This window comes from Pollachius pollachius (assembly GCF_949987615.1).
Source record: "Pollachius pollachius genome assembly, chromosome: 20".
NCBI classification, from domain to species: Eukaryota; Metazoa; Chordata; class Actinopteri; order Gadiformes; family Gadidae; genus Pollachius; species Pollachius pollachius.
In genome coordinates, this window is record NC_136953.1 from 1,663,843 (window position 1) to 1,691,448 (window position 27,606).

General features: G+C 39.9%; 1 protein-coding gene across 1 annotated transcript in view; it reads right to left on the bottom strand.

The window, feature by feature from the left end:
- Positions 1-27,606, bottom strand: part of dpp10 (dipeptidyl peptidase like 10) — a gene marked incomplete at both ends in the record, with an annotated part of 109,383 nt that overhangs the window by 23,826 nt on the left and 57,951 nt on the right. The window contains 4 exons of the mRNA XM_079758437.1: positions 5,534-5,654; positions 7,610-7,691; positions 9,046-9,098; positions 24,863-24,937. Coding sequence (XP_079614563.1) covers positions 5,534-5,654; positions 7,610-7,691; positions 9,046-9,098; positions 24,863-24,937 — 331 coding nt within the window. The remainder of the gene's footprint in view (positions 1-5,533; positions 5,655-7,609; positions 7,692-9,045; positions 9,099-24,862; positions 24,938-27,606) is intronic.

The following is a 27,606-nucleotide window of genomic DNA, read 5'->3' on the forward strand; positions in this document are numbered from 1 at the left end:
GCATATGATGTCATCTAGGTAGTTGTTGACGTTTGGAACACCTTGCAGGACGACTGACATCATCTTCTGAAAAGCAGCTGGAGCTGCTTGCGGGGCATTCTGGTGCATTAGCCAAATGCTTGTCGGATCCACAACAAAAACATGAGCGGGAATTTGTAGCAGGAGTGTAACTGGCAGTAGAATGGCTTGCAGATGAGCCCGAACGTGCATTCCTGTATGGCTGTCTACTCTTCCCTTTTCCTTGAACTTGGACTGCATATACAGGCAAGCTACTTTTGACACTAGTCATGCACTTCGCTTGTTCTCCAGCTGACTCCATCTGACTAGCAATAGTGGTAGCCTGCTCTAGTGTTAACTTTTCTTTTAGCAACAGTCTTTCTCGGATATGTGGATTTGCAACATGTTCCACTAGCTGGTCATGTATCATGTCATCACAGCTAGCAAATTCACAAGTAGCAACTAACCTTCGCAAAGCAGTCACGTACTGAATGATCAATTCATCAGCTAGCTCGACTCGTTTTCTAAATGTGTGTCGTTCGACGACAACGTTGACCTTTGGCATGAAGTAGCCATGCAGGGCAGCTATCGCAGTTGCCAATGTAGCACCAGTCTTCGGCAATGTGTAAAATATTCTTTGTCCCTCTGTTCCTAATCAGTGAAGCAAAAGGGCACGTTCTCTTGCCTCAGTCCATTTTAGTCCATCCACGTCGATGGCGAAGCAGACCAGCAGAATATTTGTTCCCAAACCTTGAATGGAACGGCGGGCTCCCCCGACGCCGGCAGAAAAAAATCCGGGAAAGGCGCCGTAGCAGTCATGTTGAAAAAATAAAATGTAGAACGAAATCCGTAGTGCAAAAGGAACGTGAGTAAGTTCCTCGTCGCCAATTTGTTATGTTGCAAGTTGTATAATAAAGCACAGGAGACCAACATACGTTCAAGTGTAAGTATATTGAGTAAGTCAAAGGTTGTAAGCAGACAGCACAGTACTGTAGGTCTAGCTTCCTAGACTATCTCTACACGTGTCGTTCGACATCTTCTCTAGTACCACAACACACTACATAACAGTAGAGCGCACCTAGTGGTGTAATCAGGTAGTGGACACAACAGTCGGCACGAGCACCCAAGACCAACAACTGACAGGAGCAAGCACAGAAAACATGGATAAGAGGAAGAGGTCCGAACTGGAGGATGAGTCTCTGGTAAGTTTAAGAATGTGATGCTACAGTAACGGTAGCTGATTCTAGCTAGCTAGCTGTTTGCTAGCGAACTTTTTTGGCTTACATTACTTTCTTTCAGAGGCTTTGGACTTTCTTTCAGAGGCTTTTGCTACATTTGAACTAACGTTTAGCTTATGGTATCATATGAAACTAGAAAATGCATTTCCTGCAGAAAATGCGGTGAGTGATGTAGTGCAAAGTGAGGTTGCAAGTGAAGGGATTTGAACAAAAGTTCAAAAGTCTAAATGGAGTAAACAATGTTAACATGCACACCATTTAAGAAAAAGTAAATGGTTGGAAACAAATAAAGTGACCGCTGAATGAAAAGCGCAAAGCATTGCTAAAAATAAAGAAATATAAAATTAATTGAACTGAAGAATCTGTGTGTCTGTGTGTCTGTGTGTGTGTGTGTCTTTAAGAGAATAGAGAGCCGGTGCGTGATTAAAAGTAGCTCAATAGAGTGGGGAAAGACCGCCCAATCTAGCAACACTGCCTGAACGTCCTCCAAAAGTAGCCCAATCCGGCGAGAAAAAACGCCCAATCTGGTGAACGTCCTCATGCTCCAGCGTCAACGTAAATCAATGAGACCAACTGAAAACGAAGCCGGTATGAAAAAAATGATATCGAAATGCCGTTTGGATATTATTGAAGATACAAGTATGTTGATTTGTTAACTGGTTTGAACGAAGATAAACGGTTGAAAATTGATTTAGTTACGTCTTAGGGAGGACATCCTCCCATTGACTCCCATGTTAAAAAAAAGATAATATTGCACTTTTGAATATCTTAAAAAGTATAAATATTTAAAAAATCTGAAAAGAAGCGCGCGATTCCAAGCTGTTCTGAAGATTGTAAAATTTGAATGGAGTCTCTAGGTAAAAAATTGAGGAAGGAGATAGGTCCCAAAGTTTGTAGAGAAAATGTTCAGAATAGCTTGTAATCGCAGGCTTTTCAGATTTTTTAAATATTTTATACTTTTTAAGATATTCTACTTTTAAAATAATCCATTATTTTTAACATGGGAGTCAATAGGAGGACGGCAGAGCCGTCCTCTGGTACTTCAAACTGTTTAAGACGTAACCATAGGCGTAAATTCCGCTGGGGACGCGTCCCCACCAGTTTTCCACATTTGCCACATAAATAAAGGTAACACGCAATATTTATTGCTTAAGATTTACTGGTGCTGTGGCGAGGTCTTTTGTGTTTTTTGCACTCAAGTAGTTGGCTGTTTTAACTTGCAATTGATAGTCGGTGGAGTCAGTCTCTTGATGACACAAAGTGACTTTTGGTCATTCTTGCTTTGCTTGAATTATGGAGTAATTGTGGGGGGGAGTGGATGAGTTTTGTTCAGAATGCCTGATGTAGGCTATTGGATGGAATGTGTGTTGTGAATTGAGAACAGCCAGCTCATGATGTGATACAGCGTTCAGCTGTGCAACAAATATATTTTTCTTTTTCAATCTTGATGACTTTTGTAGTGCTATGTGTGGCCACACGTTTACGCCTTCTGAACTTAAACACGCAGTTAATTTCCCTTCCTAGCTCCTCTTGTTTATGTCGGTAGCTTAGCCATATCATGTCACGTTGTCAACATTGGATGCATGGAGCAGAACATAGTGGGTCATATGTCCGCTGCTTTTTGGAAAAGTTTTCTTTATAAAACGTGCCAGATAGATTTTGTATACATTTTATTCCTTAGTAATTAGCTACATGTGTATGCCGTCTTTCAGAACCTTTCATTACCGGCACTAAAGAGAGAAAAAAGAATGCATCCTCATTGTACCCAGCACTTCTGAAAATGCACTTCTGAATGCGTCTCTTCGTTCAATCCATCTAACAAATCTACACACTTGTATCTTCAATAATATCCAAACGGAATTTCGATATAATTTATACTTTATTCAGAATCACAGTTTTAGTTTCATACCGGCTTCGTTTTCAGTTGGTCTCATTGATTCACGTTGACGCTGGAGCGTGAGGACGTTCAGCAGTGTTGCCAGATTGGGCGTTTTTTCCCTCCAGATTGGGCTACTTTTGGAGGACTTTCAGGCAGTGTTGCCAGATTGGGCGGTTTTCCCCGCTTTATTGGACTATTTTTAATCACGCACCGGCTCGCTATTCTCTTAAACACACACACACACACACACACACACACACACACACACACACACAAACACACACACACACACACCAGCAGTGCAGGGAAATACATTTGACTTTTCAGATTCTTCAGTTCAATTAATTTTACATTTTTGCATTTTTAGCAATGCCTTGCGCTTTTCATTCAGCTGTCACTTTATTTGTTTCCAACCATTTACTTTTTCTTAAATGGTGTGCATGTTTACATTGTTTACTCCATTTAGACTTTTGGACTTTTGTTCAAATCCCTTCACTTGATTTAAGCCATTTAACGTTTCTTTATGTCTTAATCTATGTGGCTTTGTTAAAAAATATTTTCAACCTCACTTTGCACTACAGCACTCACCGCATTTTCTGCAGGAAATTCATTTTCTAGTTCTAACAGTTGTGTCATGAATCCATGTCTAAACGGCTTAATACTTATTGTAACCTGTCTGTTAACTGTCTATTTTGGGCAATTTTCTTTGTGTTTCTTTATACACTAACAAAAAAGACCCGCCAGAAGAATTCCCAACCATCCCCAGAGGCCGTGGAGAAGCCGGACTTGGATTTGTCTAGTCCGTTTTTTTAAATGTTGATGTTCAAGAATACGTTCTGAAGTTTTTAAATGTTAAAAATTAATATTTTTCAAAAGATGTGCTTCACCGCCATTGTATTTACGGTATGTGTATTTTTTATTTGACCTTTTATCAATCTTGATAATATATAGTACTCATTAACTGGTATTAAGTGTATATTAAAGGACTTATTAACCTTAATAAGCATGGTTCCCGCTTTAGATCCTGTACCTGCAAAATGCATAATTAGCAGTTTAATAAAGGACTTATTAACCTTAATAGGCATGGTTCTCGCTTTAGATCCCGTACCTGCAAAATGCATAATTAACAGTTTGATAAAGGATTTATTAACCTTAATAAGCAGAAAAAATGCTTAGTTAAAGTTTGAACAATGACATAAAAGGTAAGTTAGTAAGACTTAATAAATGGGTTTGTAATGCTTTTAACAACTATAAGAATCTCATTATATATAAGACCATTATTAATGTTATCAAGCAATCAATAGTTAACAAGTGTCTTATAAGTGCTTATAAAGGTCTAATCTCACAATAAACATGTTTTTTATCTTATTATTAACACTTATTGATAGTCTTATTAACACAAATTAATGTTAATAAGCATATAATAAGGTCTTATTACATATTAACTAAGGCTTATTACAAGGACCTTAATATAAAGCGTTCGCAAATAAACCACAAAATCAGGTCAGTGATGCGGTTCAGCAACATGCAAAGTTCAACCTAATGTAAATAAGACAAACTTAAAGGAGGCAGAGAGTGTGGTTAGGAGGAGTTCAGGTTATTAGATTATCATATTCATCTGCTGTCTAAAAGACAAAAATATAATAACTGGTTGAAAAATGTCTGGGAAGAGCTAGGCGTTGTGTTGTCCTGTGATGCTGTCATATTAATACTCAGGGTCTAAAAAATTTTAAAATACATATATCTATATAATGCAACTAAAGCAACTTTAATTGTCTTTCCTTTACAGATATATTTTGAGAGAATGTTTCATGAGGACATCTGATAAATAACCATCCAGAGCAAGGGAGATTTTGAAAGTATACACTTAAAGACATACTGGCCTCCCTCCCTTGGGATGGGCTAAGAACAGCCCCCTGACAGCCTCATATACCCTTTTGTTTAGTCTTCTTTGGTCAGCGCCCTTGATTTTTACTTGCTGTCACAATCAATATATCATTCATAAGTCGTTAACAAAATGAATTGCCCGACCCAGCCTTAACCGGTTCCCTCTTTAAGTGAGCCACAGGGAGATGTGCACCACAACCATGCTCTTAAACCTTCTGCTTAGCTAGACACCTCAGAGCAGTGTTTAACTCTTTGAAGTCGCTTAATGTGTTCCCGCTTGCAGTGAGCCTGAATCCAATTCAAGCTTTCCAAAAATACACGATTCTTTGAGATTGCTGAAATTAAAAGCTTATGACATTCTTGTTTGATTAAGTAAAGACTTTGGAAAGCAGGGCTTGTGATAGTCCTAGCACATGCCCTGCATGAAATAGCTTGTAACTAACTAGCTGTTGTGTCGCAAAGCCTTGCCTTTCAAATTGAATTGCACAGACAGGAGGGTATGACTGAGTTAGCGGCAACCGACTTCGCCTACCTTCGTACAGCCAATCAGCAATCCCGTTGAAGATGACCCCCTCCTTCCCAGAGGAGGTGAGCCGGAGCGAGTTGCTCTGGACGTCGGACTGGTAGTAGATGTTGTTTTCAAAAATATAGATCTGCATGGGGAGGCAATCAGTTACAATGTGATGCATATCTAATATTGTAATGCAATAACTAACTAATAGCAGGGGCTGTATTCTGCTGAAATTGGTTCAGATACTTAGCAAAACTTTGGTATTTTTCTTTCCTTTTTATGAAGCCTGATATGTAATTAGGCATTACAGTTTATTTGCGGTACAGTTGAGAGTGTAAGAATTAGTCATTAGTGTCATCGAGTGGGCTCCTCTCATTGAAAGTGCTGTAATTGCCTCCCCCCACCTTTAGATGAATTAGTCAAAGAGCTCAACACTGCAAAACACTTTCACATAAAGACGCTGTTTCATTCCAGATAAGAGTGCTTTTAAGGGGTGTGTCCTCTGGCAGACCTGCATGAAGAGTAATACCAGGCGGTTGAATTAACCAGCACCATAGCATCAGCACTTCCTTCCAGCAGAGGTATCAAGTTCATCTTGTGAAGCCACCACCCAATTTAGCTTTTGTGCCAAATTGCGTATTTCTTATACTTTTTCGCCATGTCTAGAAAGCCAGATGTCTTAGGCACTGTGAGTAGTATTATATTACAACAAAAGTCCCCATAGACAGACTGCTAAAGTCAGATAGTTCCTGCCCTGAGCCTACGACGGCCTTCCAGTCGACTGAGAACTGGGTCGATTGTCCAGAATAAACACAGCAGGAGGCACTTATTTACGGAATGAATCTTGTTTCATTCTTTTGATCCGATTTTCATGGCACCCACTGTGAATGTTCAGGACTTTAAATATATGCCATTTTGAGGAAGTTACCTACTAAGGTGGATGAGGATTCAAAAAAAGGGGGGGGGGGGGGGGTTCAGGGAATTGGCAGTTATTGAGTAAGATGACAAGAACCCGCCAAGCAGGGCTCTACATAGAAGAGCCTTGAAGCTCAGTGTGTTACAATGTACAGGGAGAAACCCGGCACAGTCCAAAATAAAGGTTTATTTTAGATTCACAAAATGAATCATAGCATTGGCAAATTTGCTGCATCCAAAGAAAATGATCAACGCATAGGTAGGCATCACTAATGCATCTCCAACACCTTTCCTGTCTGATATGGAGTCCAAGCTCGTGGCATGTGACATGATTTTATTTTCTATTGCAAACCATAACCACTTGGGAACCTCCCTGAAAGGGAAGTCTAAAATACTTCCAACAGAAAAGGAAATAGGTCCCCCATTTGTAACTAAGTAGTAAGGAACTAACTGCTGCCCCCCTACTATCTTCCCAAAGCACCTCGATAAAACACTAAGATGAAACGATGTTAGAATCTCATTCTGTTCCCCTGCACATTTTTAGCTAATAGCATGCAAGAATCTACGGTGCAAAGAAACACACACACACACCAAAACCTTACTTGCATGAACAAACAGACACACACATGTGAGCACAGGCACAAACTCGCACAGGCACACACACACACACACACACACACACACACACGCACACACAGGAATCCCAAAAAATAATGACAAGTCCTCCAAGGTTAGCATATATATATATATTCATATATATAACACCAAAGAAGGAAACACATTTTGAAAATACACTCCATTCTAATACATTCCAAAGAAGAAAAAAATTAAAAAAACGGAAATAAATCCTTGAAACAGAACTAGCTTAAAGCAGGAGCAGAGCGGAGCCCTGGGTGCTGGAGCCAGATGAGTGAGGTAGAGGTGGAGGAGGAGAGTGCACTAGAGAGAGATAGTGTGTGTGTGCCTATGTGTGTGTGAATGCATATGGATGAGTTTGTGCTTGTGTGTGTCTGTGTGCGTTTGCGCGTGTCTGTTTGGGCATTTTCTCTGTGGGTCCATCTGTGTGTGGATGCATATGCATGTGTGTGTGTTTGTGTGTGTGTGTGTATGTCTGTGCATGTGTGTGTCTATGTGTGTGTGTGTGTGTGTGTATGTGTGTGTGTGTGTGTGTGTACCACTCACCAGCTGTTGACCCTGAGTTCCCCAGGCAGCGTATTGCAGCACAGAGTTGACGACCTCTGGAGGGTCTAGTTCCCATACCTCACTGGAGGAGCCCCGAGAGAGAGAGAGAGAGAGAGAGAGAGAGAGAGAGAGAGAGAGAGAGAGAGAGAGAGAGAGTGAGAGGGAGAGAGAGAAAGAGAGAGAAAGAGAGAGAGAGAGAGAGAGAGAGAGAGAGAGAGAGAGAGAGAGAGAGAGAGAGAGAGAGAGAGAGAGAGAGAGAGAGAGAGAGAGAGAGAGAGAGAGAGAGAGAGAGACACACACACACGCACACACAGAGAGAATTAAAATCTAAACCATTAGCCTAGTTAACAACATGGCAGCGTAAGTGAAAATTCTTCATTAGCTTGAGAGTCAATGAGTTAAATTATTGTTTACAATATGTTAAATGTTTATTGTTTTACTCATTAAGTCAATTAGGGGACAATTATATACGCGATGCACAGCTTATACAGATAGAGCTTGTTATGGGCAGATAGGTTTTAGACTTGTTGTCTGAGCGAGATGAGTTCTTAGTTATTCAGTCGTTCAATTGGTTAGTTAGCTGGTCCAACAACTTGATGAAAACTCTGATGAGAAACCACACTAAACTCTGACTTTAGAAGAGTTAAGGGACATGCTGGCCCAAGACAAGGTGGTATGCAGGGACTACAAGACTCTACAGCGCTGTCGCCAAAATGCTGCCACAGGAGATGGTATCAAAGGTCAAACACAAACTAATCTTCTTGCTGAGCTAGTGACAAGATAAGCTAAATACGTCCTGTCCGGAGACCAACATCTATGAGTATCTGGAAATGTTTCCAATTAAACACGTGTAATCAGTCTGGCCAGCCTATTAAATCTGAAGTCAGTGAGTCTGTTAAATGAGGACATATAGCATGGTGCCAGCATCAAAACGTCAAAGAAGTTAGTGATAACTGCCTTTAATGAAAAAGGTAATTTACTCCTGCCAAATGAAGTCCCTTTCTGGCTCCAGACTTTCAGCAAATCTTACCAACATCAAATAATCCTGTTCATCATGTTCATCCTCTTCATTACCACCATCCACATCCGCACTTTCCACCATTTCCTTCTTTGAGTCATAGCTGGGAAACGATTGTTATTTTCTTTTGAAATATTTTCTTTCCTATAGCAGGCCTACATCATTGTGAATAGATCTAAATGTGAGCCATTTTGAATCCAATTGGCTAAAAGTCAAGGCTTGAATGATCAGCTACCTTTACAACATCAGACGTTAGCGTTGTAATCAAAACATACTATTGCCATATGGTCCAATGAGATAGACCTTGATCTTTACATATTTTTTCCATCTGAGTATTTCATGTAATGGGTCCATCCACATCCTTATCAGGTCAGAGAGAGAGAGAGAGAGAGAGAGAGAGAGAGAGAGAGAAACTAACCGCGTGTGGATGTTGTAGACGCTGTAGGACGCCACGTAGGAATGCCGGTACACCTAAAGAAATCAGAGAGAGAGAGAGAAAGAGAGAGAGAGAGAGAGGAAGCTTTTAACCAGAACACAGGGGATCACTGAGTGAGTGAGTCAGAGAGAGGGAGAGAGAGAGAGGGACAACATAATGTACATTTTCCACTTATAATTTCTTTAATTGTTTTACTATAGAATAGAATAGATTATAATGGTCTTGATTGTCATTATACTTAATACAACAACCTTTCACACGGCCTCTCCAACTGTAGTTAAATTAACACAAGACAAAATAGATAAATACAAAGTTGCACACAAATCTGCAGCACAATGTTAATAGATGGTACGCGTGTGCTACTACAACTTTAAGGCACTACTTAAAATTTGAAAGTTTGAATGTTAATAAATAGATGCTAAATCTTTGTGTCTCTGAGGGTATGCTTGTCAAAGTCCTTGATGTGTCTTTACGTTTAGAAAGCACTGTCTGTCGTTTTATAGTTTTAGTTGAGTACTTCTCATTGTGTAACAATCTTTTGATGTTATTGTCTTGCATTTCTGAAGTGTTAAGTTATCTTTTTTTACTGGTTATGTGCTTTGGCAATGAAAATCTAAGATTCCATGGCAAGAAAATGCCAATAAATCTCTTTGGATTCAGTTTAATTAGAAACAAGAGAAACAGAGAGAGAGCGAGTCAGAGATATAGCAAGAGAAAGAGTGATATAACATCAAACCAAAAAATGAAAGAATGGGGGGGTGGGGTCTCCAGAATCTGTAGACAATACAATCTGCATGGATGACAGCTGGGTGATGAGATATGTTAATTCCTTGCGAGGAACTCATCATGGCAGAACTCATCATGGAGGATCCCTTCTGTGTTGAAAGCCCACGAGAGATGAGAGAGTGCGGAGGAGAAATGGCCTTGACAGCGGCACACAGAAAAGGATTGAGAGATAAAGACAGAAGGGGTAATAGTCAGCGAGAGTCAGCGAGGGAATGAAAGGAAGAGAGAGGACGAGAGAGTTAGGGAGGGACAGAAAAGCAGTGAGAGATAGAGAAGAATAAACTATGGTGGTGACAAAAAGAGACAAAAAAAAGAAATGGGGGGATTGATACAGAAAGAGATAAAGATAGATGTGGCATCTGGAACTGTAAAGACATGCAGAACTGTGCAATTTCTGATAGTAAAACTAGTTTGCACACGATTAGTGCATCTTATTTCGTAGAAAGCACATGGTTATTACATAGTTAGCAAACACGGTTACCAAGTGTTTAGTGCCTAGTAGGCATATGGTTGGTTGATTGCCCACTCTTAGCATGTTTAACACACAATTAGCACATGGTAAGCACATGGTTAGCTCACGGTTAGCATATGTCTAAGCATTAATGAATGGTTAGCACATGTTTAGCATATTGTTACTAGATAATGAGCACAGGTGTTTTATTTGAGATATTGAAAGTGAAATGCTGTTGAACTCTTAATCCATACACTGATGAGGTTATTACCGGAGCTGGAGAAATATCAGGCTGAACAATATCTCAGATGGACAGCTACACTGATTAGCAGTGTCTCGGGATGGACGTGAGAAGGTCTGTTACTCAGCTTGCATGGCTGAAACAGCTGGACCCTTGGCCGTGAATGCTCTAAGAGCAAATCGCATGATTATTGGTCAAATACATCAAACTATGGAAACTGTTTCTTATTGCCCAAAATAATTGTACAATGGTCTGGAATTATTTTGTATATATATATATATATATATATATATATATATATATATATATATATATATAATTAATATATAATATAGTATAAATAAAATAAACTGCACTCACTCTGAACACTAGCTACTGTGACAACTTCAATCGCTCAGTGCACAGAAATAGCATGTAAAATAACAACATCAGAGGGCGAGTGGCAAGAAAAGAGAATGAAAAAGAAATAAATAAACTTCCTAAGAGACTAATGTCTTTCTCATAGAGCCATTTGAATAAATCGAACACAATGATGACAGGGTTTCAAAACCACTGCTGCTGGAACAAGGATTGTAAAGTAGGAATTAAATAAGGCCTTCTGGAATTGAGAAGGAGGGCCCCGTTCCATGTCTTGATTTATGCGTAGCGGTTAAGAACGGCGGCAGGGCTTAGTCGAGTAAGCGGTGCAAATGTTCACTGGATCCGAGATTAATGTGTGATTGGAGCTCTCATAAAAATAGCTCTGGAGAGCTGATATGAGTCATAGCCCGGTTTGGGATGGTGGTTGGTTGGTCTCTGATGGTTGTTAAAAAAGCCTATACATAACACCTGATGTCCTGAGAAATAAAACTGCTTTTAATAAAAATAAAATGGCTGTTTTGCTTGATATCCTACCATCATTTTATTGTATTTGACGAGTATTTGACGTCCAATATATGTATTTTTATAGTATTTTTCAGTGTACAACAACTGTATCAACCATGTATGCATTTGTTGATTATCTATGAATTAATGAATATCCTCACTGAAAGCGAGAGAAACAGTTAATGAGAAAAGACTACAGTACCAAAGGGAAATTGGCCTTCCGTTTGGTCCCATACAGCTTCTACACATACATATACTGTGCAATGAAACGACATTATGTTGCTATCCCATTACTTTTTAATGATCCCTGGCTAACAACTGTATCAACCATGTATGATACAGTTATGTTAATTATTTTTATGGCAATAAGATAATAAGCTATCCAACACTAAGTGGAATGAAAGTCAGCTATCCTATAATTAGAAACACAGTTGTTGTTTTTTTATGCCTCCGACTTGAACCCCAAAGATACAGCAATTTTATATTATACTATATTACATATATTTATTAAAGTATGCTTCAAATTGGTTTCCAACGTCTCTCTTCTCTTCCCAAACAGTGAGCTACTCTACTACAAATGGAGTATTGCTCACGGAGGACCGCTGTACAGACAGGGATTGTTTACAGGCATTCTGTCAGCTACTTGCGGCTCAAGTTTGCTTCCTTCAGACAGAGCTGTGCAACGTATTAAAGGCAGGGTAGGTTGCCTGAGGCCTTAGTAAACTATACGCAATGGTGAAATTCTTTCTACTTTCCTTCTCTTATATTCTATACCTCCTGATGTGGGTCCCTGATGTGGGCTGTACACATCTTCTAATAAGACCTATCCAACTCCGGCAGAACCTACTACAAGCTCTCCGCTGTTGCCAAATGAGGAGTAGAGGTAGATGTAGAATAAAGTCATTTTCAAAGTGTCTCTTTTCTCTGGTAAATGAAGTGAACAAAGCACTGACCTTTGTAGTCTGCTCACCAATGACATGAAATAAAGCTGTGTCATTTTCTTCTTCCTTTACCCTAGCGCTTTCATCGCTGCAGAGAAGAGTCAAGTCACCAGAAGAATAACTATGCCAAACCATGATTCATGGCACTGCGGATTTGATTATAAAAAAAAATATTGAGAAAGAAACATCTGTCTATAAAGACATTTTTAGCTGGTTTAATTCGATTTGATTTGAATGAGGATATTTGATTCTACACCAGCTATGGAATTAATTTTCTTTGTCTTCCCTAAACATTTGCTTTGTTATTGTGATCTACTTTGAAGCGTTTTGTAATGCGTTACTGCAATTATTATTATGGTTATCCTTCTATATTGCTGGTGCTATTTGTTCCTTGTGATGTTTCACTTGTTTTCAAGTGTTTTTAGATGTAAAACACTTTGAAGAGAGGCCTGAGCCTCAAATGACAAAGTCAACTATGGAAGTGAACTGGTTTGAACTGCAAACACAATGTAGAAATGATAGCAAAGAGTTGTGCACTACAGCATGCTTTGGTTCCTTGTGACTGTTAATGTTGATCAATATTTGCATCTAAATTATGTTAAACTACCAGGTTTTTTTTATTCCCCTTTTAAAGAGGAAGAAATCCAGTGAATTACACCCTGAAGAAACTGCAGTTGGCTCTCAATACCATCCCTATTGAGTCACGTGTAAACAAAGTGGTGGGAATCAATAGTTTCCAACGAGGAGCTGTGAGAACTGACTGACCTGCGGAGGAGGTTCAGGGTGAAGGTCAGCCAGAGATCTCCTCCAGGGAGCTAGTTAACTCTCTTTTAGTCACAGCCAGCAGCTCTCTGCTTATTTACCACCTGGTGCAAGCGTTGGGCTTCTTAGGACTATGACCAACTGTCTAACTGGCATTAAAAACGTGAGGGTGAATCGATAAGCTGGTTGGTTCATTCTGGATCATCAATAAGGAAGTCATGAAGATGAGCCAGTAATGTATTGGTTTTCTTAACAGGTAGGATAAAGACAGTTCCACATATTACCTACAGCATTAGATGCATTTCGATAACCTGTCAATGTGTAGGTTCCCGAATACATTAGGAGTAAATGTATTCTAATTAATTTAAAATGTAATAAAAATAAATCAACAATGTGTAATGTTACACATTCTGTTCCAACATATTCCATAGATTTTTATACTTTTGAACTTTCAAGACGTTTTAATTTATTGAATAACCTACTGCCGCTCCTTGAACACTCCTGATTGTTAAAAGCCAAATATACTTAATAAATGTGTTCTCTTATCCACTGTTGGTGTGATCAAGATGGAAAGTGGTTAACTGAAAGATAGTACCACCAATACCAAAGCCAAAATATAAATGTACTTCCAGAATACTTTGGGGCAAGAGGTGGAGTTGACCGGTTTTGTGTTTTTTTTCCATGATAAAGGATTGTCTGCGAAGACACTGATAGACGCAATCTCTCCCTACTCCCCCTTAATTATATTGGTGCTCTCTCATAAGGCTGTTTGGTCCTTAATTTCGTGGTGGAGGTAAACAAGGTTGGAATTGGAATCTGAGTTTGGGGTTAAGGGTAATTTCTCTGAGATGATTCAACTTTGATAGCAGATGGAAGATTGTAGAACTCCTCATGCAGATATATGAAAAAAACGTATTACACTATGTTTTATGGTTAATACATACAGTAAATATATATATATATAGTTATGATATGGTACAATTGTGACTTCCCCTCCACTGTAAAGCTTGCTGCAGAGAAAGTCAAATGCAATAAGTCAGAAATCTTAATCAAGGGCCCAGACCCCCTTACCCGCACCACTCAGGAATTCACACTCAATAGTGATGGTTAAACCTTCGCCACTTCCACCCCAATCTGTTACCTTGGAAACATCCTTCGCCCCACCTTCTCCCTTCTGCCCCTGTCAACCACATCACCAACACAGCCTTCTTCCACCTCCGTGCCATTGCCCGACCTCCGACCCTCCGAAGAATCAGGTGGATTCTTAACAATTTCCATTGCATAAATGGTCGATCGCTTGCGCACTGCAACAAGTAATTCCCCCTTCCAGCAGGTGTCAATGGTTACACAACTTCACATTCACTCACGCACACACGTTACATTCTGGTTTATGTCCAAACCAACTACAGCTAGCTGCTAGCAAACATGGATAAATGGCTGAAATGCTCAGTTTTTGTCGCTATGGATTTAAGTTCAGGGGAGTCCAGTGAAAAAAGATAAAACAGGACTAAACAGCCAAAGTTTATTGAGAAGTATTTTGTTTGAATTAATTTCTACGTCTCAGGATCCACGGCATAATTAAAGGAAGCTTACCTATCTACAGCGGCATCAGAGAACCAAACACGCAGGGAGTCTCGGCAAGAAAAGAGATTAATTGAGAACTGTCAGAATTCAGATTTAAGAAATGTGTTTTTGGGGGAGAAATCAGAGGGTTTTACTGTCATACCTAGATTAAAACACACCAAAAAAATGGTTTTGGATTCACTGGCTCTTTAACATGTACGACAAAGTGAATGTTTTCATCAAGAAAGTCAAGCTATGGGAGAGGAATTGTGAGGGTAGAGATGTGAGCTGGTTCCCACTGCTTGTAACCATCTTGCCACCACTAGCAGAAGCCCTACGGTGAAAATGGTGAAAGCACATCCTTTCTCTGAAAAGCCATTGACAGAGTTTGGTCTGATGTTGAAATGGAATGTCCTGAGCTGGCATGACCTCCTGGCATGGCGAAACACAAGACAGCTACACAAGACAAAAAAAGTTGGGAACCACTGCTCCACACACAAGGTCCTGAACAAAACTCTGCCACCAGCCTTCTAACCAGTGAACACCTCACCCAAGTCCTCCTTGACCTCCACTGGAGGGCCAAGCGCTGAACCTGGGGTGAAAAGGCCTTCCCCCCCCCATGTTTTAATTCCTAATTATTATTTATGTAATGTAATGACCTCGCCGGTCTCTTAATGCACACATACACCGACCAACCCAATTCCCCCTTCTTTATCGCCTCGCAAAGCCCCTCCCACTTGCCGCTTTGATTTGCCACCCACACCGATTGACAGGTAGAACATTACAATACTTGCACACGGATCAACTGGCATAATGGAAAACGATTGACATTAGCAAACACATAGCACAAAACCTGTTAGAGTCACAGGGTTGCTACAATATTATTAAAGTGTACTGCCTGTTTTTATCCTATTGTATGTAAAGTGTCTGTGAGAACTTTTTAAAGTGCTAAACAAATTAGCTGTGTTATTATTATCATTATAATATTATGGCAAAGTGGGGGTTTAAATTACTTTCCTAATCCCAGAAAATATATCAAACACAAAAAAAGTTAAATATACTTTTCATTTCCATTCCACAGGTATAATATCACTGACAAAGACATTCATGTATGGGCAGTAATCTGATTAGCTCTGAGTCAAGTCCCACTAACTGGAAAACAGTGTTTTGACTGCAGGATTACCATTGAAAAGAGTATTATAAAACCCATTTAAGACTCGGAAAAGACAAGTGTCCAAGAAATTAGGAGCAGCTATCAAAGCTGATCTGCCCCAGATCAAGATCAGTCAGACAGGGGGCATGTAATCCTGTATTGAGGTGAGTTGAAGAGATTGGCATGTTTTTTAAAGAAGAATAATCTGGTTGACTCATTAGAGAGCAGAACATTTTTATAATTGGAGTTGTTTGGATAATACAGATTATCGTTAAAAAAATATGGTTGTATTTAAATATGGGAAAGTCGCAATGGATTGAAGGGAATATACATCAATAACAATTAATATATGGATCACTGTGACAGGAATATTTGCTGATTTAATGGAGGGTAGGATCAACAGAAATATATGGGGCTTAACAGAAATTAAGGTGTGGACGTATACAGGTGTAACCACTGATGATTGTGAATAAACTGATATATCTAATTAGTAGAGATCAAATTGGAGAACTATGTGTTGGGTGTATTGATCATGTCTTCTATTAATAGCAAGTTGGTCAAACACTTACAAAGCATAACACATACACTACTATACTCTAATGACAATAAACAACCACATACAATGTTAAATGATGATTTAAAAAATTCAACAATATATATTGTGTAGAATGTCAATATCCTTGAGTCTGCATATGCACGTTTTTTTTTTTGGGGGGGGATGGATTTACAAGCATGTGTTGATATGACATGGATATACCAAAATAAATATTGTTTACACATTGCTGTATCCTAACAAGAACCCGCATTCATCCGCCCCAGATTCTGCATATATGTATTTGTGTATATATGTGCTGTTCTCGGTATATGTTTGTGTAAATGTCTAAGCATGTGTGTGTGTGTGTGTGTGTGTATGTGTGTATGTGCATGTGTGTTCCTCTGTCTGTTATGTAATTTAAGCACATAAGCTACCCCCACATAGCCACAAGGAAGCAGGATCGAACACATAAGCTGTAACTACTATACATAGCCACAAGGGGAGCAGGACTAAACATACAAGCTGCAATAACTACTCCAGCCACAGATAGCAGCACCTTTAGACAGGTGAGGAAGCCGGAGCCAATACGTCATATAGGCCACGCCTACTTGATACAAACGCCGAGTGGGAGCCAGATGAGGTCAGAAACGCATGGCAGCCCCGTTGGTAGCCCGTTGTTAATAGGTCAGCTGTGCGTCGCTCCACGCGCGTGTTGAATACAATTCCCCTCCTTTTGCTTCATAGTTACCATCATTCATAGCTACAAAATCATGGGCCTATTGTTGGCTAAGCACATTGGGCATACCCAGGGACGACAGGCTGGGGGTGTAAGGGGGATATACTTGGGGGGGCCCAAGGCAGAGGGGGGCCCATGGGAAGTTTCAATTATTATTATTATTTTTTTCGTATTGTTGTTCAAATAGTTTAACAACATAACCAAATGTCATGATGAATTTCGATCTAAATACAATCTTAGAGTATTAGTTTATTAAATTGGTCTATTGTTGTTAAAAGTAAAGACTGCTGTGACTACTCTGTGAACACCCCTTTCAAAAAAATGGTTCAGTCCACACAGCTGATTTCAACTTTTTTACCTGGAGTGAGATGTGGCAATATGTCACATATGCCACAGTTAAATAAATTGACGTCTGGCTCTCAGAAGATAAGGTGAAGAAAGATAGGGAGAGAAGACAAAATGAAGGAGGTCAGGTTCTGACTAACTTATTTTCTAAGAAAGGTGAGCACAAACATTTAAACACACAAGGTGAAACCCCATTCTTAACTACCTCCTTTATCGTTGCTAAAACAAACAAAGACAACCCAAAGCAAGGGCAGACAATAGGCTACACTTTCAAATGATGAGGCCTTGGTTATTAAGGTGAAGGATAAATAAAATGCATGGTCGGCTAATATTGCAACAGCAAGCTACTGATTTGAAGCAAGCTATTATTAAATTAATACAAATCCGTTATTAGGCTACATGATAAATAATAACCTATGGCATATAGGCTAGTTAGACCCAGACGTCATGACATAACAAAATGGCTGTATCATCCTAGCTGCCAGCTAGTAAAACTTTTTTTTTTTTCAGGACTTATAGGGCCCAGAATTTGGTGCTACGGCCCTGGGCATACCACTTCTAAAATACAAAAAAGCAAACAAACAAACCATCCATCTCTGCTGTCCTACTTTGAATGATTCTACCGAAAGTTAGGCTACGTTTACATGATGACGGTCTGAATAGAAAACGCAAAGGTGGGGTCTTCACTTCTTATTCCGCAGTCGTTTTCGGGAGGAAATCTGCGTGCATACGGTGATGCAAAAGTGTGTGGAATTCGATTGGGTTTTCATGTCAGGCGGCTAGGTGGTGCTGTGATACACTATCCCACAACACGCCATGTCTGAGCGCATGCAGAGAATTTTCCTTCTTCTCTTATCTGCGCCGCGACAACCAAAACATAATTACAGATCCTTCTCTGTTCAGTAATACTATCTGTACATATCCTATACATTTCGTGGAAAGACTCCTGTTTATTAGAGCTGCCAGAGCAGCTTGACGATCCGGCGCATGGATGTTTATTTCCCTGTACTGGCGCTGTTTATTTCCATGTATGTGACGTAAACGTGTATGCGACGTGAGCAGATCTGATCAGAGTTTTGCGTCTTGGAGGTGTAGACGGAAACGCTATGGCGGAGCGCATTCAAGTTTTCCACTCTGGAGGGTGGTTTCAGATTTTTGCGTTTTTAAGCCCCAAAAACGCTGTCACCGTCTAAACGAAAGGCACTTCCGATAAAATATTTTGTCGGTTTTACCCGCAAGCGTCCTTGTGTAAACGTGGCCTAAGTCTCAATTGTAATTTACATAAAAATCTCTAGAAGTCAATAGCTAAGTGGTTATTGTTTCTTTCCATTAAATAGTATTGTCTTGAGCAGGCCCTGCAACTGAAAATGTAGGCTATGAATTAGAAGGGATTAGGATTAGGATTTGCAAATGTCCAGCAGGTCACCCTAAAATGGACTAGAATGCAGGAAATCGCATCTTAGAAATAAAAATATTTCTGGGGGAGGACCCCCAGAACCCCCTCAGGGCTAAACCCCGGATGTACACAAAGTCTGGTACGCCCCTGGTTACCATACCGAAATACTTTAACAAATAAAGTGAGTTAAAAGCGATCCGATTTAGACTACTTTCTTCAAGAACACGACATGTCTGATTCTTTATTGTGGTGTGTGTCAGTGTAAACCCTGGAGACAAAGCGTTGGAGTGTGTTGAAGAATAAATAGCGAGGGGTTTTATTTATTCATTTCTCTCGCTCCCGTGGATAAAGGACAGCTTGGCAGGGGGTTTGAGGGCAACAGAGAGGTCCAGCTGTGTTCCACAGAGCTATATTTCCCCCCTCTCTTGTCCGGAGGATGGCTGGAAACACAAGCGGTGATAGTCCAGTAATCACCTCCTCCGTGGCCACCGGGAGCCGTCTAACTTAAAAGTTAGGTGGACAGCGGCTTACTGAAGCACAGATGAAGTTTTGGGTGGGAATTAATATTGTTTCTTTGTTATTGTTGTTCAGCACCTTCTTTGCACAGCAGAAATGATAAAGCTTGTGATAGAAGGTGAAACTAACTTGCCGAAAAAAGCTAAATAAGTTGTTTTAGATAGTAGATTAAATGAAAGAAAACCTTAATTGTTAAAGGTTTTATTTATTGCCTTGTTATATTTGTGAACTTAAACTATTATCCATAATCCAAGAATATGTAGGAATATTCCTTATTCAAATCCTTTTTTAAAGTTTCTGTATTTTCCTTCTGGGCTTTAATGCACCTTGTTATAATGCCTTTAGTGTTGGACTGAACTAGGATTAATAGTCATAGAACAGTTATAACTAGAAAATGCATTTCCTGCAGAAAATGTGGTGAGTGCTGTAACACAAAGTGTAAGTAAGTGAGGTTGAAAATATTTTTTAATAAAGCCACATAGATTAAGACATATAGAAACATTAAACGGCTTAATTCAAGTGAAGGGATTTGAACTTTTGAGTTCAGAAGTCTAATGTCCCATTCACACAAAGCCGATTTTTTGGTGAAACCGCATAAGTCTTGTGTGCGTTTCGGCCGACCGTCCAGACGGAGCCGGCGAATTCGGTGCTCGAAACCGTAAATTTCTGAAACCACCCTTGGAGGTGCTTTCAAATCTATCTGGACAAGTTAGGATTCGTGTGGACGCATTAAACGCAAACGATGACGGCATTAGCCCCCCACCAGCTTGGGGACGTCAGATTTTGCGTTGAATTTTTTATTTATTATTTTATTTGTATTCTTTTTGTAGCTTTAAATAAAGCCCCTTGATGAATTTAATGACTAACTGTACATTAAAATGTATTTCTGCTCAATTTAAAAGGTTGAATCTCCTCGTGACTGAATGTTTGTATACAGCAGGCTGTATACCGCAGGCTGTATGCGCGCAGGCTTGATGCGCTCCACTTTTTCTGTGGAGAACCAGCGCCTTGAATATTTGCTACAGCGTTTCTACAGCTCGATGCGGTTTCGCAATGACTCCGTCTTTACGATTTAGATATTCCTGAACCGCATAAAACGAAACCGGATCGTTTTCGCCCGTTTCGGCTCCGTGTGGACGGGGCCTAAATGGAATAAACAATGTAAACATGCACACCATTTAAAACAATTTAAATGGTTGGAAAAAAATAAATTGACAGATGAATGAAAAGCGAAAAGCGTTGCTAAAAATACAGAAATGTAAAAGGAATTGAACTGAAGTATCTAAAATAGCCAAAATCGCTGTCTGGGGTTATTTTCCCGATAATGACCGGCGTTCCATTATCCCTTACTTAACGTCAATATTACTCTGCATGTGGAAGGGAAAATAGCTTTATTTGTAATTACAATATTATGCTGCTTTTCAGAGACCCCCAAAGATATTTGAGTTTGCTGCTTTCATGGGAGCCTGACCTCTCTCTATGGGAGCTCAGCTCCCACTGGCCCCCACCTAACTCGAACCCTGGCTATAGGTCTTTTTACACTGCCGGTCGCAGCTTGGCACGCCCGGCGATTTCACCTTCTTATCTCAAGTTTGCTGTGTAAAACCGAGGGGGTCAAATCCCCCGTTCGTCACGGCGCGGGCTTTCTTGGTTCACTGGAGAAGGCGGGGCTGCGCACGGAGTCTCTGACCTCTTTAGAATAATTTGTATTATTGCATACTCCCGAATGTTTTAATTTTTTTATGAATGAAGACACCAGCATGCAATAATGAGTTCACGTCTGAGTGTAGACTACAAACGCAATTAACTATGGTCAGGGATGTTCGTTACTGTCTAGACACGGTCCAATAAATAGTGAACTTCATCACAGCCTCACCGAAGCTCCTACAGTGCTTAATGCAAACAATCGCAGCAAAAAACGCCTGCAGAAATTATCCGACACCCGCTGGTCTCAGCATGATGCATGTCTATAGCCTGTCTTCTGTCATTGATCAATATGAGGACGTTTTAACCACGGTGGTTGAATTAAAATCAGAGGGAGACCTCCCACACAAGCGCAATGGAATCATTTGATTTTATTTTATGCCTTGTGACGTGGCGTTTGATCGGTTCATTTCAGCTGCGCTTGTTTTTTTGGAATTTTAAATTTCTGCAAGAAATTATGTTGTTGTTGACTTCTAACATGTCTCTATCTTTGCTGTTTGAATCTAACAGTAGTCTATGAGTAATATATCGGCGGTAACCACTGTTTTTGGTTGCGAAATTGCTCAAGCTGGGCATTCTGTGGTATTGGATGTGTTTTAATAAAACGCATCCAATACACGGAATGTCCACTGGTGACGCCACTGAGGCTATAGTAGGCTAACGATGCTCTGAGCATCCTACGAGAACCCCTGGAGTCCTCGTTAGCTACGAGCGTTTTCACGAAGTTCGTTACCAACAATGCTTTCGGGAAACGGTGTGAAAACTGTACGATGCTCGTACGACGCACTTCACGATCCACGTAGGCTAACGATGCTTTCGGGAAACTGGGCCCAGGCTCGTTGCCAGAGTGCGAGTGTGGAGCAGGTGGTTGATTTGCACGCTTGTGTGTGGTTTTATTTTTATTTATTTTTGTGAGTTTGCTTTTATGAACATTTTGAAAGATGGCTAATCGCCTGGAGAAGAAAGGAGGGAGAGGGAGGGAGGGAGGGAGGGAGGGAATCATGTAAATAGTCGTTTTTGTTTATTTGTACATTGTTATTGTAATTTTACTTATTTTTGTTTATTTGTACATAGTTATTTATAGTATTTTTACTATTTAAATTTTGGTGTTCATACCATTGCAGTTTTCACTTTTTAAGTAAAAAATAATAGCCAAAACACTTTGTTTTAGCTTTCTTTTGTCAAAATTGCATAGGTGGAATTGCTAAAAATTGGATTTGTGTGTGATTATGTCTCATTACATATCAGAACATCTGGTATGCTATCTAAATGGTTCACAAGAAAGCCCAGAGGGTAACCTTTCATTTGAGACTAAGATTATGCTTCTACATGTTTGGATTCACTTTTGTTTACAGTATGCATTTTGGGTAGCCAAATGTCTTTTTTGGAGTCTCCAAAAGGACCCTGACCGAAACGAATGAACATATCATTACATAAAAGGAGCTGGAGACGTCATCTTTTATGCTTTGTTGATCTGCTTTTACACAAAGCATCACAAGACCTAGGGCAAGGGATCAGTAGTGTTTCCAAGGGATATGGAGTTACCCAGGGTACTACAATCAGCTTGGTTTTAGAGGTGTGTGTAGCCGGCTGGAAGGAAAAACAATATTGTAGCCTTCCCAGCACTGTGTCAGGACGTGACACAGTTATTCTGATAATGTTAAACAATTCTACAGGTTCTCAGCTTTCCAAAGAGACCAAGCATGTGATTAGAGGTCATACTATGAAGGACCAGTGCTCTCTAGAGTAGGCGCAGTGCAAAAACTCAAAAATGGCCAAAAATGGCCCGAAGACTAAGTGGTTAAAAGTAGAATATCTTAAAAAGTATAAAATATTTAAAAAATCTGAAAAGAAGCATGCAATTCCAAGGAAAATTGAGGGAGGAGATAGGTCCCAAAGTTTGCAGAGAATAATAAAGAGGAATGATAGAAAGAAAGAGAATAAAACTTAAGAAGAACAATAGTTGAGCGCTGCATGCAGCACTCACCTAATTTCTTTTTTGTTGGACTGAACTAAAATTAATAGACATAGAACTGTTATAATGCCTTAAGTATTGGACTGAACTAGGATTCATAGAACAGGGCGTAGCTGAGAAGTGGATGTGTTTCTTGTGCCACTGTACTTTAGGACTTTACTTTTTTTTTGGCCTATTTGGCCTTCTGTCACAATCGCACGCGATTGTGACAGAAGGCCAGTGGTCCTTTCCCATCTGGTGGGGCATCAGAGTGGGCCTCGGACCCTCAAATTCCAGCAGGTTTTTCGGCCCCATGGTTTTCCATGTGACATAGTTCTGACCAGGCTCCCCAGTTCATCTCCAGGTTCTGGAAGGCAAATCGATCCCTCCTGGGCGCTTCCGCAAGCCTTTCTTAAGGTTTCCACCTTCGGTCGAATGGCCAGACTGAGAGGATCAACTTGGATCTGGAGATGACACTACGCTGTCTGGTGAACTCCAACCCGAAAAACGGGCGCGCTGCTGGCCTTAAGAGTCATTCTCGCTTTGGTCTCATCAATCAGTACTTTTTTCCACCCTCCATATAACTCACCTGGAAATGCACATAAATCATGGAATTATTGGCAGCATTTCCCTACCATATTAATAACCTGTCCTTTTCTCACCAGTCGCTGCTTCTTTCCATGAGCAAACCTGCTACCGCCATATTCAACCAAGTTGTTCTGCATTGGATTTTTGATCAGCGTGAGTTATATTCTCACTATCTTTCACTAATAGTTGGAATATAGTTTTTTCTATAGGCTTTATATTTGCCTGGTGTCTATTAGGAAATAAGGATCCCTAAAATAATTTTAGACTCTCTCTCCGAGCCTGGGTCCTGGTTAACCCAAACGTTAAACTTTTCTATAGGCTGCATGATATGAATTGAAGGGAAATTAATTTTGATGGTGATCAAATCCGCTAGATACTATTCATACAAACGTGTTAACTGTGAGATAGATGGGTGATGGTTAGAAGTTTATCTATTGGCTTGTACTGTCTACATTTGCAAGTACTTGCTACATTAACAAGTCCTGGCTACGTTGCTAATACAATCCACATCAGCTAGTATCAGCTACATTTGTTGGAACTAGCAATATTAGCTACTGGCTACATTAAATCGTACCTTGTATTAGCTAGTAATGTCCACATTGGCTAGTACTAGTGACATTTGCTAGTATTGGCTACAAGAGCACATCCTGCCCAAATGATCGGTCAAAAAATCCTGATTTCCAACCTCTCATTCAGAGGCAAAGTAGTTCAAAATAATACTATTTCTCATTATTTGATTCTAATCCCTGATAGATTTGACTGTCTTATTTACATATTCCAATCCCCTACATTATCATAAAATGACAATCATCCTGGAATTGCTGGACTAGGTGTTTATGCAAACTGCATGGCAAGACAAGGAACTCTAATGTGCATACATATCTCACAATCCTTCCAGTGGAATTACTCAAAAGTATTCATGAACGTGTGAGGTAGAGGGAAATCTGGAGTTTCCAGAGAGAGCAAAACAGAGAAGAGAGAAAGAAAGGCCGCTATAGAGGGGCAGCTTTGCAAATTGTATTATGCTAGATGTGGAATCTCGTTTAATGCTGCCTATCTGTGATTTTCCGCGTAAGCCATTAGCATGAATGTGACTGGCAGCTATAAACACTGATGCATTGTGAGAAAGTAACAAAGCCCAAGAGTTAACAATGTATGCCAACCCCATGAACAGAAGCACTACTCTGAAAGGAGAGGGATTTCCAAGAAAGTTAATATAGAGAGAGGCATTTGAAGAAATGCTGGCATTCCATCAGGGACTTACCTGTTTCACATCATAAGCAAAGAGGACGTACTTCAAATCGGGAGAGATTGAATACTTTGCCACATTGAAGTTAATCTGTTGGAAAAGGCACAGGAAGAAAGGGATTAAAATACAGATATTTCAACAAGTCTTTCTTTGGGATTAGAAATTGTTGACAGCCCACAATATCAACAAAGGAATACGGAAACTCCCTATTTGCATTCTTAAATTCTTTGGGTGATCAACGCTTAACCCGGGACTTAAAGACAGCTTTGCAATGCTGTGTATGTAAGTAAACTCACGGTGTTCCAGACACTAACCCGTAAAAGGCACAGTAAAAACCGCAGAAGATATCAATGTGCAGATAGATAAGGAATAAAAGGGACATTTATAGCAGCATACTGCTGCTGTGGTAGTGTATTAAAAATAACTACTCCCAGAGACAGATAAACAAATCACTGGTGGTATAGGTCTTACACGCATACCAAAGTTTGATTGACACATTCGAGCCAATCGTTTGGGGGAAATTTAAAAAAAAGTCAGTAGACACTGGTGCAAAATATGGGGAGGAACATCTCTGTAGTCAAAAGATGGTCTTCTTTTTTAACACCTCATCTGACCAAACAGGTCCTACGGACCCTGGTTCTGTCCCACCTAGATTATTGCTCGGTGGTCTGGTCAGGTACCACAAAAATGAATCTAGGGAAGCTTCAACGGGTACAAAACAGAGCAGCTAGGCTTGCTCTTAAATGCACACCGAGAGCCAACATAAATAACATGCATCACCAACTTTCCTGGCTGATGTGAGGTTGAAATCATCACTTCTTTCTTTCATAAAAAAACATTAATACATTAAATAACCCAGACTGTTTGTTTAGGAAGTTCACACTTAGCTCCAATGTGCACACATACCCCACCAGACATGCCACCAGTGGCAACTACACAATTCCAACAATCAAAACAAACTCAAAACAACGCACAGTACTATGTAGAGCCGTTGTTGATTGGAACTCCCTTCCAGATCATATTTAAAAAATCCAGAACAAAGCTATCTTAAAAAAAACAAGTCAAGAGACACCTCATGGCTATTGGCACTGAATCCTAGTATGTATTACAAAATTGTACTTTTATTTAATATTTACTTTTATTTCATATGTTGTTTGTTTTGTATGCTGATGGTTTAGTAATCCATCCTTGTTTTTTTTTTCTCTGTTGCCTTGCATGTTGATTTCTTGTTATATGTCATGTGTGGACCCCAGGAAGAGTAGCTGATGTCTTCTGCATCAGCTAATGGGGATCCAAATAAAATCCCTTAAACCATAGACACGGTGTCCAGACTGCTCACAGTAATCCGGACGTTCTCTACTCACAAACAGACTTAAGCGGTGTCACTGTATTACGGTATCCCGGAACACCCCGATATGAAAAATAAAAGGGACATTTATAGCAGCATACTGCTGCTGTGGTTGCGTATTTAAAAAAAACACACACATCTCAAGTTTGCAAGTATTATTATTATTATTTTTGAAAGACTGGAAAAATATTGGATATTCAACAGATATAGACGCATCCGTGTGTCTAGCGATTTATACCTGCCCAGCAGGCGGTCCGACGGCAGCACTACTCTCTATAGAGCCATTGTTTGATCAAAATTTCAACAGAAGAGGCGAACTACAAAGTACCCTGCCATAAACAATACAAGACCTTTCAAAATCTCTGGATTATAATGGATTAAAATTGCTCTTTAGAAGTGTATCCCACTAGATCTACAACATTAAAAATAAGATTCGAAAAACCACGGCCGGTGTGGGTTTAGCGCATGGAGAGCCCTATCTTGCACCCACGCAGTTGACTTTCTACACCGATGCATGTACCGTTGCTAGTTTGCACCCGGCATGAAGCCGTTTTCCACCGCAGTAAACTCGTGCCACTACACTTGCACCCAGAGAGGCGTGTCGGCGCAAATTATGCCTGGTGCTATTTTACTGATCGTAAAGCAATTGCACCACTGACCAGAAAAAAGTGCACTAGCAGATAGAGCAGTTGGTGTTGCTATTTTCACGTACCATTGCAGGTCGGAACTGCAACATGAGCTTACCCACCAGTAGGCTATACACAGCACAAACATGGAAACAATTAGCCAAATTGAAATATTATGATGATGATGTGGATTGTGGAAACATTTGTTTTCCATAGGGGCTGCACGAATGAACACTGTAGTAGGCTATTGCCATGCGTTAAAAAAATAATAATAACAATAATGAACTCGATCAAAGTAGGCTTTATCCCAGCATTCCAATCCAAAAGGGTAAATTATAACGTTGGTTAAATTATTTGGGAAAGAAAAGCTGATACAGCGGTAAGAAGTTGTAGACCTACTTTTAAATCAATGCATCTGCAAAAACCGTACAGCAAACACATTTTTTCTTGACACAAACATTGTTTACAAGCCCATAACTTTGAGGATTTGATCGTGAGAAAACATAGTTTTACAACAAGTGACTGTTTAAAAGAATGAATGAACACAAGTCGATAACGATAATGTATACAATACTGGTAAGAAACGATGTGGACCGCATATCATATATGTGTTAAGTTCTCCTTGCTGAAATTTACATGACGACTCAGTATTTCTGAAGTTGTAGAAGAAAACGCTTCAATGTGTGAATTAGGCCTATTATTCGGACATAAACTGAGCCATTTGAAGTTTGAAATTCATCTGGTCATGCATCTGTCTCAGTGGAGACTGCAAACGCGCTATAAAA